Source organism: Herpailurus yagouaroundi, unplaced genomic scaffold (assembly GCF_014898765.1).
Source record: "Herpailurus yagouaroundi ecotype Mexico unplaced genomic scaffold, PumYag 159, whole genome shotgun sequence".
Lineage (NCBI taxonomy): Eukaryota > Metazoa > Chordata > Mammalia > Carnivora > Felidae > Herpailurus > Herpailurus yagouaroundi.
In genome coordinates this window covers 65,337,132-65,357,923 of record NW_024412400.1, presented here as the reverse complement: position 1 = coordinate 65,357,923, position 20,792 = coordinate 65,337,132, and the positions used below count along the sequence as shown (strand labels likewise).

The 20,792-nt window shown below is 39.6% G+C and overlaps 1 protein-coding gene across 6 annotated transcripts in view; it reads right to left on the bottom strand.

Moving 5' to 3' along the window:
- FNDC3B (fibronectin type III domain containing 3B) overlaps nt 1-20,792 on the bottom strand; it is a 360,687-nt gene that overhangs the window by 158,656 nt on the left and 181,239 nt on the right. For all 6 annotated transcript variants that reach the window (XM_040480759.1, XM_040480762.1, XM_040480760.1 and 3 more), the window contains one exon: nt 11,487-11,563. In XM_040480759.1, coding sequence (XP_040336693.1) covers nt 11,487-11,563 — 77 coding nt within the window. The remainder of the gene's footprint in view (nt 1-11,486; nt 11,564-20,792) is intronic.

Genomic DNA, 20,792 nt, shown 5'->3' with positions numbered 1-20,792 from the left:
CCGAGGGGAGGGGAGGGGAGGGGAGAGAATGAAGGGAAGGAGCGGGGGAGGGGGAGGGAAGTGAAGGGAAAAGAGAAGAAGAAAAGAGAAGGAGGAAAGAGAAGGAAAGAGAAGGATTTCTCTTAGACTTGAGGTCTAGCAGGACTTATTTACACATCCACTATCAAATTTTCCCCTTAATTCAGGTAAATATCTGACATCCTACTCTAAAATCTCAGTTAATCTAAACCCAGTTAATTCCCCACTTGTCATTCCTGAACCTCTTATTCTGAATAAGTGTGATTTTTACCAAGAGAAAGGCACAAAAAATTACACATTTCCAATGTAAGTTCTACTTTCATTGCAAATGCAGCTGAGGAATTTTATTCATCACCAACCAGGAGTACAAAAGTGTTACTTTTGTTCTCACGTTTCCTTCTTGTACTAACCCCTCACTCTGCATTTTCTGATATAGTGAACAACATAAAAGAGGAAAAGCAGGTCTGTTCTTCATGGAAGACAAGAGCCCTGAAACCTAATGACCATCCCTTCCCTAGCCCATCCCCTTCTTGCTACCCTGGTGGAAACTACCCCCTTCATCACCCAAGTGCCATTAGAAGAAAGTGAAAACTGGAATAAAGGAACATTCAAAGAGTGACTGAGCACAGGGTTATACGAGCAAGGTGTTGTTCTATTTTACAGATGAAGTTAAGTTACTGGACTTAAAAACGGTGGCAGAATCGAACGTATTGCCCAAATCTCCTGACTTACTTTTTCCTGTCTTTTCAAATTTAAAGATTACAACTGTGGTTGAAAACACCAAACCCTACTTCTCATTTTCCCTTCTCCTATCTGTAATGGCTAACACTGATGAAATGTTATTTGCTCCTTCCAACATTCCATCATCATTGTACTTTAGACAATAAACCCTCCAGGTTTAGCACCAGATCCTTTGGACATACAGCACTCTTGGTTTTGTAGCCAAAAGGAAAAATGAATTACTGGTGATGTTTCTAGGTTTCTAAAAACCCTTTCAATAACGTCTTAAGATTGTTCTGCAGAACAGTTATAGATTGATAATAAATATTCTCCCCTGAATCAAGAAAAGTTCCAATTATTTTTCTCAAACAGTTCTTGTCAATGGTAAGTAAACAACCAATTTCATCTGCTTTACCAGTAACCAAACCAAAGGTTTTAAGAAATAAGGGTGATTCATGAATAAACAAAAACTCCATTTTTACCTATACACTCAGTTGTATCTATAAATCTTACGTTTTCCATTGGTGCTTGCTTATTTATTTATTTATTTATTTATTTATTTATTTATTTAGAGCACACTTGAGGCAGGGCAGGGACAGAGAGAGAGCGACAGAGAGAATCTCAAGCAGGCTCTGTGCTGTCAGTGCAGAGCCCCATGTGGGGCTCGATTCCATGAACCATGAGACCACAACCTGAGCCAAAATCAAGAGTCAGACACTTAACTAACTGAACCACGCAGGCGCCCCAAGGCTTAATTTTTAACCCACATGGCCAACTCCATGCAACAGGTAGGTATAGGCTAAGCCGGAAATGGTCAGATCCAGATACAAATCTGAGGTTGCTATACAGGGGATCACAAGCTGAAGGCATTATGTGGCATTTGTCCTTTTCTGGGCATGAATCTTGCACACAGGTCTGCTCCAGAGGTGATCAGCATAAGAAGATACTGGTATAAATAGTAACCGCCCTTCTGTCCGTTGTCAGTATGCCAACACCTTTATACACACAGGAATGGGCCAAGCTACTCACACTTACGTAAATCTTTAATCTCGCAAAAACGCCACTAAGGTACATACATAGAAGTAAAACCAACTTTCAGTTCTTTACTAAACACACCTAACTCTATCTGGGTTAACTAGCCAGTGATTTATAACTAAACCCCCGAGAGCTGGAGAGGATGATGGAAACAGGTATGTCGTCTGTAGCATCTCTTTAACCCATCACATTCAGTAAAGCCTGTAATTGCTGTAGTTGAGGGGACACTGGTGGTAAATTAAGACCTTTCAGGTTTTATAAAAAGGATGCCCAACAAGCTGTGAGAAACATCTTAGGAGCTGCAGAACCAAGTCTAGCTCTAGCTTACCACACTCACTGCCCCCCCTGAGGATCCCACAGGGATAGAGAGGTCCTTGCTTAGAAAGAGCTAAGATCTCAAGATACTGCTCATGGCCAAGACGCCTCTTCTCCACGCAGAAATAAAGCCCTGGGCACTGATGCTAAAGGCAAAATGGCAAAGTGATCGGTTTGGTGTAACAGTTAAAGGTGACAGTAACAACTCCTGTGATCTGTAGATCATTTAATAGCTTGTAAAGTCCTCGGCACAGAACTTAACTGTTCTGGCAACATCACAGTCCTACATTCAAGGTGAAGTACCTCTAGGAGCAATTAAGTAACTTAACCTATGGGGGGGTCAAGGTTCATACCCAAGTACTATAGAAATGCTGTGCCTTTTCTATCATATTTTGTTGTGTGTCACCAACCTAAATACGAAAAAGAAACCACATCTGAAGATCAAAAATCAACTCTAATCTTCCCCAATATCTGTAAGCACATAAGCACACTAGAGAAGTGAGAACGATTATATCACAGAATTTCAATCAGTAAAATGGACCAAATGAGTATTTCACACTAAATGGAAATGCTATTTTAAGGAACAGAATATTTGTCAGAAGACAAACAGTAAGTAGAGATCTGATGGTGTTATCTGTGCCAAACCGAGATGATTTTAATATATTAATGAAGATATCACTACAGGAATCTGTAGGTACTCACTGTTTTTTTCAGCCCAGGCCATCTCCATGGCTCTGCACGGAAGAGAGAGACAATCACATCTCTCCACTCCCGTGTCTCAGACACACTCATGCCCATGGACACATAGGAGGATTATTCTAGAGTGTATCTTTGAATTTTGTGTATTACGTTTACAAATGCCTCACCAATCCACCATTGGGTTCTACAGCACGAGGATTAAGAATCTGGGATGATACTCGGATCATATTTATCACAGAGCAAAAGAACTATATTATTAATGTAAATCTAAGTTAATAAACCAGATGGATTTCAGAGTGTGCAGGAATATAAAATCCACCTAACCTTAATAAGCTTCTGTACCCAACAAGTGGAGCAAAGGTGTTTTTCCAAAAACAGTTGTTACGTATGACAAATGTGGGCTACTAATTAAAAAAAAAAAAAAATTGTGCAATGAAGTTAAATATAATGTGCATAATTTAATCCTTATTAATGATTCAGAAGTCATTTCTACATGTGACACTGTCTCAATATTATTGTTATGAAAATCAGGGCATCTGCCTGGCTCAATCTGTAAGGTATGTGACTCTTAATCTCAGAGTTGTGAGTCTGAGCCCCATGTTGGGTATGGAGATTACGTAAAAATAAAATCTTTTGGGGCGCCCGGGTGGCTCAGTCGGTTAAGCATCTGATTCTTGATTTTGGCTCAGGTCATCTCACACTTCGTTGAGATTGAGCCCAGCCTGTGTCAGGGTGATGGCCTGGTGCCTGCGTGAGGATTCGCTCTCTCCCTCTCTGCCCCTCCCCCACTCATTTGCACAAGAACATGCACTCTCTCAAATAAACATTAACACTAAATACACTTAAAAAAATAAATACAAATACTATCTTAAAAAGAGAAAGAAAAATCAACTATCATTTTTCTATAGAAGTAACACATAGTATTCTAGTCAGCATTTTAGTCAATAGAATGCTAAATAAATACCAAAGGAGTAGGTCACACCATTTTGGTCATGATTGCTTATGGAAACTTAGCTACATTCTCACTTGGGTCTCCTTTTTAAGGAATAATATGAACAGTAGAGGTGAATCATCTAATTTAGATCAGAAAAGAACCTCAGAGATCCTCAAACATTTTCCTTGCCCCTCCCCCTCTACAAAATAAAAATGACGCCAGCCAGCCAAAGTTTGAAAAATGCCTCTTATGTGCTAGACCACCTTTCAAGGAACTAGAGACCCAGGGATGCACAGGCCGTGTGGGATCCCTGGACTTGTGAAGCTTACATGCTAAAAGGGAGGAAGGCCAACAATCACCAAGTAAGAAAGCAAGTGGAAGGCCCAAATAAATAAAACTATTCCTAAAATCACACAGGGGGTTAGATGCAGAGCCCGCTCATGCTCATGTTTCCTCCTGTTAACCCTGTGCTCTGCAATGCCACAATGTCAGGATCTCAGAAACAAAGGACAGAAATCCAAAAGAAAAGGCAGAACAGGGAGACAAAGAGAAGGCTCAGAAAGAGGAAACTTGCACAATGCTTTGAGGGAGGGTACGTCTTTGGAACATTAATGTACCACTGCCAACCCTGTCAGTAATTGAGTCCTCAGACAAAATAAGCCATAAAATGAAAAACAAAGTGGCTGTAAATCTGTTGATAATGGAATTAAAACAGAACGGACATATAAGTCCTCTGCTCTTTTCCACAGAAGCTCCCAGTCGCCATGCACGCACTCTGTTCATAGTGGAACATTTTCCTAACTTCCGATTTTAAAGTCTTTTTTTCTTTTTTAACATTTATTTATTTTTGAGAAAGAGAGAGAGAGAGAGAGAGAGAGAGAGAGAGAGCGCGCGCGAGCAGGGGTGGGGCAGAGACAGAGACACAGAATCCAAAGCAGGCTCCAGGCTGTCAGCACAGAGTCTGACACGGGGCTCGAACTCACAAACCGTGAGATCATGACCTGAGCCAAAGTCGGACCTTAACCAACTGAGCCACCCAGGCGCCCCTAAAGGATTTAAAGTTTTGAAAGAGTTTCCAATTTTCTTATGATTGGCCACCACGTGGGTCTGATTCTCAGTCTATCAGGGCACAGGGCAATCCTCTATTCTTTCTGTTCATCATTTTCACAATGTTGAAGGTGGAACCCTGCATTGGTTTAGTCCCAGGTTTTAACTACAAAAGGCAAGCAGTTGAGGCTAACGTTTATAGCTCTCAGCTAGCTTGGCTGAGCAAAATGAGAAAAAGCATTCCATGTCTTCCACCTACCAGACCCCATTATTTCTTCACAGGGGCTCTGATTTGTGGCCAACTCTTAAAACAATCCCCATTGGAGAATGACCAACCAAAATTTACATGTATTTTCAATAGATTTCTTGCCTCTCCCTGGTCAAGGGAAATGGAATATATACAATTTCAACAGGTATTGAACCCATTAACTAATCCCCAAAACAATGAAATGAGGGAAGGCATGTACTTGTGGTGTAACAACAAGAACATTTATTTTGACCACTATTAGAAGTTTTTAAGTCACATCAGTTAATCTGGAAAAGAGTGGTTTCCCAAATGACAGAACATTAACTTGGATGTTTCACATTTTCTTTTCATATGCTTAAATCTTTTGGTCTACATGAAGTCTTTCCCGTAACAGTTGAAAAATGTTTTATAAATTACTATGGAAGCATGGAAAATAAAACGCAAGGCATCTGCTTAAGAAATTTTTACATATTGGGAGGCCTAGGTGGCTCAGTCGGTTAAGCACTCGACTTTGGTTCAGGTCATGATCTCACGGCTCATCAGTTGGAGCCCCGCGTCAGACTCCGTGCAGACAACTTGGAGCCTGGAGCCTGCTTTGGATTTTGGGTCTCCCTCTCTCTCTGCCCCTCCCCCCACTCACACTCTGGCTCGCTCGCGCTCTCTCTCTCTCTCTCTCTCTCTCTCAAAAATAAATAAATGTTAAAAATTTTTTTAAAAAAAAGAAAGAAATTTTTACATATAAATTATTCGTAAGTTAATGATGAAGTTAAAAAATCTGAGAAAAACCACGGCCATGGCCAGTATACAATGCAAGGAAAAATTTGCTTCATACTGCGCAGTCTCAGTATGCATTTAGGAAGGCAAAGTCTGCCAAACTTTCACTGAAATCGTTCTAACAGTCTTCATCGTAATATCATCTATCATTTACTGAATGCCCACTGTGGGCTACAGACCTCACATTAACATTTCTCTGAATTCTTACCTCTACCCTATCAGGTAGGTATTCACATATGTGGCGAAAAAATTTGTCGAAGTTACACAGAAAGTAGCCGTGGTGAAATATGGTGGAATTTGAAAGCAGACCCCTTCAAGTATTGTCCGTATTCTTCCCAGCTGTAGTATTCACCCTAACACCCCCAGTTTCAGCCCTGATCACATTCATAATTGTTTTTATATAAATGAAAAAATGGTGATGAGTGTGATAAGACTAAATTCCCTCTTATCTAAGTCTACTTGCTTATAGTTGAAACAAAACTTAGCCTCTATTTTCTCTTAGGTTGAAAAGCTCAGGTTACTTTTTCCTCAGACGTCCCCTAGCCTCTCACCAAAAGGTAAAGCACAAAACACGCACACGCTCTAAGACATGAAAGCCTGCAATATCAGAGATTATTGGGTTGAGATGACAAGATTCCACTGCCCTCCTATCCCACCCTAAGTCTACACTATCTTTAGGTCCGTGGGTTCAGTCCTTCTCAACCCACAACAGCCTAGATTGTGCTGTTGACCGCACCCAGAGCTGCCTTCAACACGAAATGTTCGTCTTTCGATAAGATGATCTGTGCATTGCTGACATTTAATTTGTATTTTACCAATTTCATCAACTTATCCTTAAAGCACTTCCAGCTATCAAATTCTGTAAGGAAGGCTATAATCCAGGATTTCTCCACCGACTCAGATGAGAGTTACTAACGTAACATCTTTAATCACCGCCCCCTTCGATTTTCTTCCAACGACGGACTACCTCACAGGTGAGTAGCTGGTGTTTTAGCCCTGGAGATGCACGAGTAGGCGCACCACACGCCCGCACTCACGCTGGCAGAAAGCAACGTAACGTAAAGCAAATATATACACCAAGGCAGGATGATGCTGACTCTGAAATCACAACACAGAGGGAAGTAGGTCGGTGAGCTCCGAAACGCTTAGGGTGCAATCCTCCTTCTACTCAGGGCCTCAGCTTCCTCCCGTGTCAAATTAAGACGGCGAAAGCTAGAGACGTAACGAAAGCATTTGGCAGGCTAGTTCCTACCATACACAGTAGTTACTAGCACCATTGCGACCCACACCCATGCAGGCTGGCCCATCTTCCCCAGCTGCCCCACTGTTTACCGATGAATAATTAGTAGCAGTCACTACCTTCCCCCTCTCCCCTCTCTTTTATAAGAGCTTTGTTGAGATATAATTTATATACCATGAAATCCATCTTTTTACAGCGTCTGATATAGACACTTTAACCGAACGACCACCGCCTCGGTTTAAGTTCCAGGACGGTTCCGTTACCCCCCCCCCAAAAAAGGGGCAGTCACTCCTCTCCGCCCCCGGCAAAAGCCCCTCTATTTTCAGCGTCCATGGGTTTGCCTGTTCCAGACATTATAAATAAATGGAATGATACCGTATATGGCTTTTGTGTCTGGCTTCTTTCACTCGGTGTAATATTTTCAACGTTCATCCACATTTTGGCATTTATCAGTGGCTTCTTTTGGCTGAATAATATCCCATTGTATGCATATACCCCATCAAGTTTACCCATTCATAAAGCTGATGGACATGTGGGTTGTTTCCCTTTAGGGGCTATTAGGAATTACCCTGCTATGAACATTCACCTCAGAGTTTCTGCGTTAACACGGGTCTTATTCCTCCTGGGCATATGCCTAGGAGTGGAATAGCTGAGTCATACGTAACTCTATATTAAACTGTTTTAGGAAACGCCAAATTGTTTTCCAAAGCGGCTGTACCATTTTACATCACCACATGCAGTATATAACGGTTCCAATTGTTTCCCATCCTTGCCAACACTTGCTATTATCTATCTTTTTAACTACAGCCATCCTAGTACGAGTGGAGTATATTTCATTGTGGTTTTGATTTGCATTTCCCTGATGGTTAACAATTTTCAGCACCTTGGCAGCTCTTTCTGCTCATGGGTCCTGGCCCCATGCTTTAATAAAACCACCTTTTTGCACCAGAAAAAAACAGACAAATAAAAAAACAATAACATTCAGCATCTTTTCACGTGCTAATTGGCAATGTATACAACTTCTTCGTAGAAATGTCTATTCTGATCCTTTGCCCATTTTTCAATTGGGTTGTTTTTTTATTCTTCAGTTGTATCTAGAATATATAAAGAATCTTACAAGTCCCTCCTGAAATATATGATTTGCATATATTTTCTCCCATTCTAAGTTCCTTTCATTTTGTGGATGGTGTCCTTTGGAACACAAAAAGTTGTAATTTGGATGAAATGCAATGTATCTCTTTGTTTTTTTGTTTTGTTTCTTTTGCTGTTTGTGCCTTTACTGTCAAATCTAAGAATTGATTGCCTAACCCAAGGTTATGAAATGTTCCTCCTAGAGTTATTCAGTCTTAGCTCTTAACACTTAGGTCTATAACCCACTTTGAATTAATTTTTGTATATGATATGAGGTAGAGGTCCAACTTCAGTCTTCTGCATTTGGATATCCAGTCCCAGCACCATGTGTTGAAGAGACTATTCTTTCCTCTTCTGCACTGTCTTGGCATTCCTCTCCCTCTTAAGTTCGCATACAGAGAATTTAATTCTTGTAGATATACATCCCTTTGATCTTGCTAATTTTCCAACTGTCAGGTATTTTATTACTCTACTTGAACCTCTAAATCTTTGAAGCAAATCTATGCTACATTTACTTTACTTCAGCTTGGCCAGTCACTTACATTTAAAAACATTTATCAAGTACCTACTATCGGGTACCAGGCAGTATGCTAGATTCTCAAATATAATCCCAACGAGGCACTAAGAGTTCTTGAGGATGGCTATAAAATTATACTGTATTTCATGATGGAGAGGGCGGCAAAGCACCAAAGATGCTGAAAAACAGAACCGCCATTTCTGTGTTGGAGGTTCTTGAAAGGTCACACTGGGAAGGGCTATTTGAATGAGAAGGATGACTGAACTGTCAGACCAAGAAAGTCTCTAGAGTATTCTAAGAGAGAAATAATGGGTACAAAAGTATGTAGTTGAGAGAAGACCTGTGATGTATCCCAGGGACAGAAGTTTAAGGTGGTAGCAATGTAGGCCAACAGGAAAAGGTGGCCCTCAAAAGGAGAGCAAAGCTAACTATTCAAGATCCATCCTCTATACTAGAGAACCTGAACTCTGCTTCTATGTGATGTACACCCAACTCTAGATCTGAACGAGGGAGCCATATGTATTTGAGGAAAAGAACTGTGGGGATACAGTGCAGACGTGATGCACATAGGGACAGACCAGTATTGGGCACTTCTCAAATATGTCCAGCCAGGAGAATTTGTGTGTGTGTGTGTGTGTGTGTGTGTGTGTGTGTGTGTGAGAGAGAGAGAGAGAGAGAGAGAGAGAGAGAGAGATTCTTTCCACAACTACATGACAAAATGTACTTTGCTCCTTAGATTTCTTGGTGATGACAAGTCTCTTAAGACATTTTACTCTTGGTTCCACCTTCCCCATTTCCTTGAAGGGTATGTGCGGTGCGCTTTAAAAAGATGTTGTACACACATTCTACCAATGTAGAATTTCATTGGTAGAACTGTCAGTTTTCTTCCAGATGAACAATTGGTTTTAGGGGCGCCTGGGTGGCTCAGTCGGTTAAGAGACCGACTTCGGCTCAGGTCATGATCTCGCGGTCCGTGAGTTTGAGCCCCGCATCTGGCTCTGTGCTGACAGCTCAGAGCCTGGAGCCTGCTTCGGATTCTGTGTGTCTCCCCCTCTTTCTACCCACCCCCCACCCCCCACCCCGGCTCACACTCTGTGTCTCTCTGTCTTGCAATAATAAATGTTAAAGAAAAAAAAATTAAAAAAAAGAAAAGCAATTGGTTTTACTCAGACAGACTTCACTGCCAGGTATCAGTAGTATACTTAAAATTTTTCTGTTTTTCCTAGGACTGCCAAATAAACGTTTTGTAGTGAGTGCAATCACAGGAACACCACTAGCAAGGAAAAGCACACTGGAGCTTCTCTGCCCTAGAATGTCCCAACTTTTAACTGCTATTCCTTAAATGGACCTTTAGTGTGTGAAAGGAGGTGTTATTTCTGCTGTCACAATTGTGAGAACTGTACACGGTTCAATGGAATGAAACACTTCCTCAAAATAAATGAGGAGACATAATGGAATTCTACATTCCTGTTCTTTTCTGTTAATTGACTGGTGACGTGAACGTGATCCATCACTGCGTGTCCTGGCTGGAGGGCCCTGCTCTGCACCCTTTCTCCTTCTACCGATTCTTATTTACAAAGACTTGTGTAAAACAAGTCATTTATTTGCAACAGTGGGGAAACTGGCCGACATTTTGACTATTCAAAAAAAAAAAAAAAAAGATGTCAAATTGGCTCATGTAAAAGTAGGGATGGAAAAAATGAAATTATAGTGGCTGCACTATGGCTCAGACAGTGAAGAAATGGCTAAGTTTTAACATCAGAGAAGGATAAATCTTTGATTCCTGCCTGCACTTTAGCAATTTTCCTATGTAACTGCCAATTTTTTTCACCCTAACAAAATCATTAAAAACTGAAAATTACAGATTTTAAACCACTTTAAAAGCAGACAGAGGAAGAATAGAAAGGGACAAAATCCAGAATATAATCCAAAAAATGTTAATGCAATGATTCTCTTCCATGGGTAGTAAAATTATAAGTATTTTCTTTTCTATTCTCTCCTGTCTTTTCTGGATTTTTTTTTTCCTAAGGAGCACAGAATACTCTCATAAGCACACAAAGAAAGAACAAAATGGGCAGAGAGAAAAACAGTCAATTCGGCATCTGGAAAGGAAGCTGTACCGGGAGAGAAGGGACGTGCTCATCCTGCAGTGAGCACAGGACAAAATGAAAGTTTGTACAGACATCCACGTTCCAGGCACCCTGAGCGTCGTAAACTTTGTCTGGTTTCTCCTTTAGCATTTATCTTGACTTCTTCTCTAATCCTTCCCACGTACCTCCAAAACCACTATCACTTTTTAAATTGCTATTGCTATTTTACTAAGAAAAATTATATCTCAGAGAAATGTAAGTACAACAGCAGCCAAGTTCTCCCCTCATCATACTCAACAATTCACCAAGCCCAGGTGAGGACACATTGCAGAGAAATGAGACTCCAATCATAGAGGGGCAGACCCTATTTGCTTTAACAATGTCTCCTTTGGTATTTTTACTAATTAAACCTATCTACCAATTCTTTCTTTCCAGCAAATTGTGGTACAGATAGAAGGAAATCTCTCCGGCATAATCAGGTGTCAACGCACCTTGGCTGAGGACAGCCTAGGCGCCCTACTGTGTTTCTCTCTCTCTGGCCCTCCCGGCCCGTTAAGAGGCAAGGTTTGGGAAGGACTATGTGGTGCTACAAAAATGATGGCAACTCTAGCATTACCCTAACGAAATTAATTTTGAGGTAAGTTTTTAAGTTGTAGCATATATTCTCTTGAAACAACGATAGTGCCCATAATGAGCGGAGAAGTCCATCCAATGGTTACCTGTGAGATGTAACCTGGAGGCACATGGATGGGGGGAATGGATCCATTAGGTGACATCATGGGAACTTCAGCAGGTCCTACAAGAGACAAGAGTAAGATATCAAGAGTTGAAGAAACACACATTATTCAAAATGATATTGGTGTTTTAAAAATATTATCAAAACTGAAGAGAATTAATTACTTGGACTATTTTTAAGGGAAAAAAATAGATCCTACTGTAAAAGCAGGCATTATCGGGAACACTCCTGTCAAATTTACCTGGATTATTTCAAAGTAAAGCATTCAGTTAACAAGACGTTATTTTCAAAATATTAAATTCAATAAACATTAACCACATGTCTACGGAAAACAAAGAGTAGCAGTTACTGAAGTCAGTTACCTAAGACATAGTTTGAGTTAATATTTAATTACAAAGAAACTGATCATCATAAGGTTAAAATCAACTTCTAACACCCTTCCAATGACCCTGTGATTAAATGATTTCCCTAGAAGTGCAAGAAGCTCACGGTCACTGGTTTTTAGTTTGGTAGCTGGCTGCCCTATTTAGCAACCCACTGCCCAAATGTCCGTCCGAAGCTGTGTTTCTAGTCTGAGATGCGACTTCCTGGCTCCAAGTGCCTTGTGTTGTTTATTTGCTTTCTCCTAAAGTGCGTTGTGCTGTGGGCAATTAAAATTGTTTGGCTGTAACAAAAACCAAGAGAAAGACAACACTTTTCTTGGCAAAAGAAGACAGATCCCACTACCCAGTGCTACATTTACACTGGAAGCATAATGCACCTTTCACCTGCGAGTACAATCCAGTGTTGTAAATACTTTGCAGGGGAGGCCAGTGCAGGGTGTGTGGAGGGACAAGGATACTGGGTGCCTATCAGCAGGTCTGCAAGTACAGGGTAAAAACTAGGAGCAAGGCAGAAAAGATGCTAATCTTCACGTAAAGCTCCATATGACTATAGCATTCACTCCAGCTCCATGGACAATATACCAAGCAACTAAACTATGTGATAAGTTCTGAACACATACAAAACCACAGCAGTAACGCACATGCTAACACACTGGCAAATCAATGAAAGCGAAAAGACAACGACGACATGAGAGTGGATAATTGCATGACCCCATTCCATTTTTAAGTGCGACTTAAACTAATTCAACCACCAGCCACTGAAGGCACTTTCCAAATCATCTTCTAAATCCATCGTTCTCTTCAGCCTCAGCATTTTGGCCCCAGCCATCAAGACATTTAGGCATTTACTAAATTTTTATTTGACTCACTTTAAAAAACACATTGGCAAGTATTTCAGCCGTAGCCTGAGCACTGTCTGTGAAACCCAAGGGTTAATGCACTCAGCTTTATAAGCAGGTGTTAAAAGCATGGCCTCTGACTGGTTTCGGTCCCTAGCTCACTATTCACACTGGGGGTGTGACCTTAGACAATTCATTCAGACTTTCTGAGTCTCACTTCTCAAGAGTTACAAACGAGAATAACAATTCCTACCTCACTAGGTTGGGTTTAAAGACTAAGTTCAATAATACGGGAAAAAGTGCTTAGAGCGCTGCATGGCACAATAACGGCTCATCAAAATCGTTACGATTTTTTTCTGTTTATTTGTAACTTTCTGCTTTGTCTTGTTTGTTACAATTGCACTGAGTACAATTTTTTTTTTAAATAGTCCATGTTCCTGTAACACAAACTCAACAAGAATACATTTGATGTATTATTGACTTAAGAGGCAAACCTTGCTCATCAGATAAATATCAAATATTTCAAAGTACAGACTGTGAACAGAAATGGTACCATCTCCATAAAATATTGCTTTTTAATCATTGAAATATACACCAGACAAACAGTCTCTTAACCCCAGACATGACCCCTAAAACTGTTAAAGTCATTTGTATAAAATGCTTTAAAGCGTGTAGGACAACTAAGTGATTTACAGCCAGAAAATGTTTTCTTCCCCGCCTTGATTTCGAAAGTAGTCAAATGACTTTAACATGCTTGTTCCCCCTTCCTCTTGTCACTGTCCTCAAACCCTTTCAAAGGGCATTGCAAAATATATAGTGATGGCTCCCAAAACTCAGCTGTGCCTTGGAACCCCAAGGTTGCTCTCCTTTCTGAAATACACCGCCATACCCACAGGCATTTAGGAGCGTAAGAGCTAGCAAAATGAAATCCATTCACAATGGTGGTATGAGAAGTTAAAGTTTCTCCAAATACTGATCTCCTAATCAGTGAGTTTACTGCCTCTGCTGAACTGTTTGTGTTTGAGAACCCCCCTGATATTATTACTACTGTTCCCTAATGAAAACAAAGTGCTCTTACTAAACTTCTAGGACTACTAGGTTCCTTTTGATTTTTTAATCAATACCCTTTAATCAACACACAAGACTTAAATGATACAGCTCTTAGAATATGCTGAAAATTATTCTTTTCTTGTTCAAACTAACACTTGATATATATTGGGGGAAGGAGGAGGGAGCCACACACTTTTCTCAAACCAATCTCCTCTCTGACTATATTGGGAAAGCACTGAACTATTAAAACTTTTCAAAAAATTTTTGAATTTCTTATGTATTTGGAAGCTTTAATTAAACACTTACGTTACATATAGGTAGATATGCACAGATATGTATACGTCAATTAAATAATCTAAAAACAAAAGTAAACACATATATACAGTACTTCCAAACTACGGTCAGATTCCTTTTTGGGGGAACGTAATTAAGAAGCAAGCCCAGCTAGAGACCGCATGAACTCTTCCATAGACAGATGAAAAATGTCACATGCACAATTTTTAGAATGGAAGAAGAATGTTTGCTAAGAGCCAAGTAACCCCATGAAAAAAATGCCTTGGGTAATTTGATCAATTTCAGGTTTTAGCCTATGACTTCAAATGTCAAGAATTCCTTTTTTTCCCCCCACTGAACAAGATGTGAAACACTAATAAGAACCATGATTGTTTATAGTCATTAAAAAATTTAACTGCAATATGCAAGTTGCATGGTCTACCATCTTAGAAGTCTGCTAGCATTTGTTAATGATTTTTCATTTGCTTATAGCAAACCTTGAACAAGAAAGGCTGCAGAGCAGTGTAGTCAATCAACAGTAATTCCTACAATGATGCGAGGACTATACTCCCACATCAAAGAGACTGAAGGAAAGCCCAGTGTTGTATTTTTAGGACCACACATGTCCATGGAGAGATTCTGAGCTCCTGCCAAGGCTGTGAGGACATTCTGCTTCACTCTGTGTTTCCTCCTGCTACCAGCGACCCCCAGAGCTCACACACGTGTATATAACCCATGCTCTGATGCTAAACTCAGAACCTTCGCCCATTCTGGGGGCAAGGTTAACTAGATGGGACTTGAGCTGAGCATACAAAGGAGGGTCAGACACGTAAGAGTGGTGGAAAATTGGAACGCAGGGTATAAATTATCATTTAAACCAGCTTTAGAAAAAGGCCAGCTATAAATAAATATCCCACAATTTTGGACAATTTTAAATGGTATTTTAAAAAGCGGAGTATTCACCAATAGGTAAATAAGCAGTGACTAAACACACTTAGTGTATTTGTCTATAAACTGATACTGTGTGCCCAAATGGCTATTTTCAACAATAGTCCTTAGTAGCAATAGATCACATTCTTATCTTAATAGTTAAATATTGTCTTGTTCAAAAAAGATGTAAGGGGGCTGAAAACATAGCAAGATAAAAGAAACTGAGAAAAGTAAAAGCAAAGGCAAAATAATGATGTGATAAAATCCAATAAACCCTATAAAAGTGACCCTCGTGTCTTTCTAAATAGCCAAAAGAGAAATTCTTGCCAGCAGTAGTCCGAAGGATAAGTCCCTAGCTAGCAGGTAAGCAGATAATTATAGTGCAAGTCACTATCAGAACAAATGGTCTACATCAAAGTGCACTGTGCTGCTTGTCATTGATCTAAGACTGAATATGAAATGTGAGGTTTTCTGATGAATGTCTAATAATGAATTTCCAATTATTTATGGTGGCTCAAAACATGTAGACAAAATAAGAGATTGTGCAGGCACTTTGGGAAACTTTTGACATTTTCTTTTTTTCCTTTTTTTAAGCTTATTTATTTATTTTGAGAGAGACAGAGCACAAGCCAGGGAAGGGCAGAGAGAGAAGAAGACAAAGGATCTGAAGCGGGATCTGTGCTGACAGCAGAGAACCAGACATGGAGCTAGAACTCAAGAATCGTGAGATCATGACCTGAGCTGAAGTCAGACACGTAACCAACTGAACCACCCAGGCGCCCCAACTTTCTTTTTCTTATTTTCATTTTTTAAAATTATTCCACACTGATCAATCGCACAAGAGAATGAAAAGGAATACAAAAAAATAAGGCACAGGTCCTCAAAACAAACATCCTAACTTCAAAGAAATTTAAAATCTAGTGTATACCAGAATCACCTGGAGTGTTTCTTAAATCTAGTTTCTAACCTCTGCTTCCCACAGTTTCAGAATCAGAAGGTCTGGGGCAGGTCCCAAGTATTAGCATTTCTACCAAGTTTTCAGGTGATACACATGCTGCTGTCCAGGGGCCACACGTTGATAACCTATGATTTAGTGGGTTAAAAGATGATAAGCACCCCCAGCTAACATCATACCTAATGGGTAAAGACTGAAATTCCACCCCCCACCCCCTGCAACATCAGGAACAAGACAAGAATGCCCACTTTCGTCACCACTATTCAACAGGACAATGGGGGGGGGGGGGGGGGGGGAAGAAGAGGCATCCAAATTGGAAAGGAAGAAGTAAAACCAGATCTACCCACAGATGACATAATCCTGTATGAGGAAAATCCTAAAGATTCCATAAAAAATTACTAGAGCTAATAAATGAATTCAGTAAATTTGCAGGGTACAATGCAACACATAACTCAATCGAGTTTTTATATACCAGCAATGAACAATCTGAAAAAGAAATTTAAAAAGACCAATTCCATTTACAACAGCATCCAAAAGAATATCTAAGAAATAAATGTAACCAAGGGGGGTGAAAAACTTTGACACTTAAACTACACTACTGAAATAAAGACCTAAGTGGAACTAAAGAACACCTAAATGAAGACATGGGATGGAAACTTAATATCGTTAAGATGGCTACTCAAAGTGATCACACAGACAATGTAGTCTCCATCAAGATTCCAGTGGCCTTTGGGGCAGAAATGGAAAAGCTAATCCTCAAATTCATATGGAATTGCCAAATGCCCCAAACAGACACAAGAATAAATTTGGGCTTCTACTTGACATCATATACAAAACTTAATTCAAAATGGATCAGAGACCTACATACAAGAGCTAAAACCATAAAACTCTTAGAAGAAGACAGGCTACATTTCATGATGTTGAATTGGACAATGAATTCTGAGATCTGATATCAAAAGCACAAGCAAGAACAACAACAAAAAACCTGGAATTCATCAAAATTAAAAACTTTGGTGCAGAAGACATTTGTAAGAAAGTGAACTCACAAACTACAGAATGAGGAAAAATATTTACAAGTCATATATCTGATAAGAGACCTGCATCCCAAAAATATAAAGAATTCTTACAAGGCAATAAAAAAGTAAACAGCCCAATTTAAAAATGGGCAAAAGGCTTGAATAGACATTACACCAAAGAAGATATACAAACAGCCAACAAGCATGACATGTTCAACATCATTAGTCATTAAGGAAACACAAATTAAAACCACAATGAGGTGCCACTTTACGCCCACTCCAATGGCTATTCTCAGAAAAATGGAAAATAAGTGTTGGGGAGGATGTGGAGAAATTGAAATTCTTGTACACTGCTGGTAAGAATGTAAAATGGTAGAGTCCCTGTGGAAAACAGTTCGGTGCTTCTTCAAAAATTTCAACATGAAATTACCATATGACCCATCAATAGAACTCCTTGGTATATAACCAGGAGAATCAAAAACAGGAACTCAAAGACATATACACACACATTCACAGCAGTACTACTGACAAAAACCAAAAGATGGAAAGAGCCAAAAGGTCCATTCAAGTATGAATGGATAAATAAAATATGACAGAATACAAAGAAATATTATTCAGCCATAAAAAGGAATCAAATACGCTACAATGTGGATGAAACTTGAAAACATTATGTTAAGTGAAAGCCAGTCACAAAAGATCACATATTATATATAATTCCATTTATATGAAATATCCAGAATAAGTAAATCAAAAGAGACACAACTCAAATTTGTTGTTTCTAAGGGCTGAGGGGGGGTGGGAGGGATCTAGAGAGAAACTGCTTACTGGGAGCAGGGTTTCTTTTCGGGAAGATGAAAATGTTTCAGAATAGAACTAGTGATTACACAGCACAGTGAATTTACTAATTTACTAAATGCTAATGAATTAAAAGGGTTAACTTTATGTTATGTGAATTTCACTTCATTTTTTTAAGATGATGAGCATATAACCAAAAAAAAAAAACAGGGGGGGGGGGGGAGGGGAAGATAGTAAAACTGGAGTTACTAACAAATTATCAAAAAGCAACAGAGTAGAAGTCTCCTAGAGGACATTTTCATTCCTCATACAGTTGTATTTGGGAGGATGCTATTTCAAGATGCTGTGCTATGCAAAGACCAGTAAGATACATTCTCCATCCTCAAAGGACTGATAGTCTAATTATGGGGATACGGACATATAAACAAACACAAGGAGGCATTTCAGGCGCTGTCTAAATTCAGCAAGATTTTAAAAGATTATCAACCCCTGGACACATTAGTAATTACAGAAATAAGCATTTAAAGGGCCCTTTGGATTTGGTAGAGTAGATTTAGTTGCTTCTAATTTTACTTTCCTTCTGGAGTAAATTTTGTTGTTCCTTAAAATGCTGCGAAGTCATTTTTCCGTTAGGTGTAATTTTCATACAGAAGCCAGGTATAGATGGCACATTTCCATGGCTCAGATAGGCTGGTCTCTCTAACCTGGAACTACTTCTTCCCAGAGGCATTCTGCCAGAGAGGAAACAGGCTGGGAGCAGCAGAATCTGAACAGCGTGAAGAAAAAAAAGTCGTGAATCTAAGGAGGCCTGGGTTTGAATGAACCTTATCACAGTCTAGCATGACCTTGGGCAAGTTTCTTAAAATCTCTCTGGTTAGCACATTTCTGACTTAAAAAAAGGGATGACAAAGGCTATTTTCAAGGTTGTCCTGAGGACTGCAAGATGTAATGTATGTAAGATACCGTAGCACGGTGCCTGGTCAAGTAACGGTGTTTGAAAAGCAACTTTACTATTGTGCTGCTAGAAGAAAAATACTGTATGAATAAAGAGATTAATAGTGTGCAGTCATTCACCACAGAGACAAAGAAAGAATTACAGTTTCTCAAATGAGCAAGTTAATTGTTTTGTTCTTGATATTTTTTTGTTCTAAAAACACATTTGCATTCTGTACCCTGGAAATAGTATCCTCCATTAAAAAAATGTAATATATTCAAGATATATTAATTGTGATTTAAAAATAAGAACCAAAATTTAAAAAGGGAAGGATGCATGCTTTCCCAGAGTTATCTACTTCTCCATCCTATTCCTAGCTCTCTACCTCTCCCCAAATTACCTGTTATCTTTCCCTAATTTCTAGGAAACCTTAGAAAGTTGGGTGTGCCTAACTTTCAAAAGTCCTGAGACAGCTCTAAATCACAGGATCAGCCCTTGTTTTCTGCAAGTCGATCCCCCACTTGTCTCTGACATTGGCTTCATTACAAGAATTTCTAGTCTGGCTCAGCCATTGTCCTTAAAAGTAGCAAGTGACCATAACAACAAATTGCCTAATGACTAAACACTCCTGCTGAAATCTTGTAGTCAACCACTCCACCAAGAACCAAAACTGAATTACTGATAGGATTCATAAATAATGGGTCACCACCTCTTATCACTTAACCATTTCAACACACAAGGAGGTGCTTTGTTAGTTATCTGGCCTGCTTTGCGATTTGAAATCCAAGTCTTTCCTTTCCAAATGTTTCTCTTGGAACTTGTTTTCCTACTTAGCTGTTATAAAGGCATCGGGAATTGGAAGACAAGGGTTTAATTCTTACATGAGACTAAACTGCCCAAATCCCAATTTTCTACAATTTCAATAAAACTAAGATATATCTACCCAATTTACCTTATCAAGTTGTTTTAAGGCCTAAATGCTAATAAAATCCACATAATTACTGTGTGATCAGAGTTAATATTTTATTGAACTCCATAAACCCTTATCGTACGAGATGCCATAAGGAATTAAAAGCCACAGAGAGGATTTTACAACACGTATGTTAACAATAAACTACTATAAATAAGCAGCAATTGTTTTATTAGAGGCCAAGAGCTCTAGAACTGGAAGATAAAAATTATCCATGGGGTGGGGAAGGGAAGCACTGAAAACTCTTAGTGACTGGTGCAATCAAGAGTCAAATCAGTTGGTGAATCCATTCACAATAGGCATGATGATCTAACAGTTTTAAAAAGAACTTGATTTAAATTCAGGGCTTCAGAAATGCACAGTAAAACTGTCCAAGATACTAGTACCTTGAGAGGCCGGTAACACAGCCCTCCCCCTCCTGATTTTACAACTCTTGATTGTTGCTTTGTTCAGTTCAATAAACCTTTGCTGAACCCGGTCTAGTTGCCAGAGCCCGTGCAGGATGCCAAGGACACAATGACATTGAAGAGAACAAGCATTTCTGTTCTTAATTACGGAGAGAATGGCATGCAGAATGAGTAATGCGCAGGTGCACAGAAGTGCGTGGGGGGAGGGGGGAACCCAGCTTCGTGTCCTGCGTTTGGCCTGAGGCTTCTGTGACAGACACTCTGTAGCTCAGCATGGAGTCAGGCATATAGCCCAGACAGCTCAAGCAGCGGGACTATTTGGTGCAACTCTGGTCTAGCAATAGAAATGATTAAAGAATTACATAGAAGGCCTATGAGAAATAGTTCAAGAAGTTGCTCTTTGGGAAACAAAACAAAACAAAACAAAACAAAACAAAACAAAACAAAACGAGAAAACAGTGTGCTCACAACTGATGCTGAAGCTCGACCTCCCAAGGTCTCTTGGCCCCGCTTTCAAGTTCACCTTTACTGTCTTATCCAAATGTGGAATATATGTTACCAGTCTACAGAGGAAACCCATCCAATATTACCCTGCTAATTCAACTATCTAAATGAACACGGAGATTCAGTCTGTCTTTGTTTTGATTTGTAATGTCAGGTTTTAATGGCAGATAACCCATGGATTTGCTTATTTATACTTAAACCAGAACTTTATAATATAAACTTCAAAGCTCTCA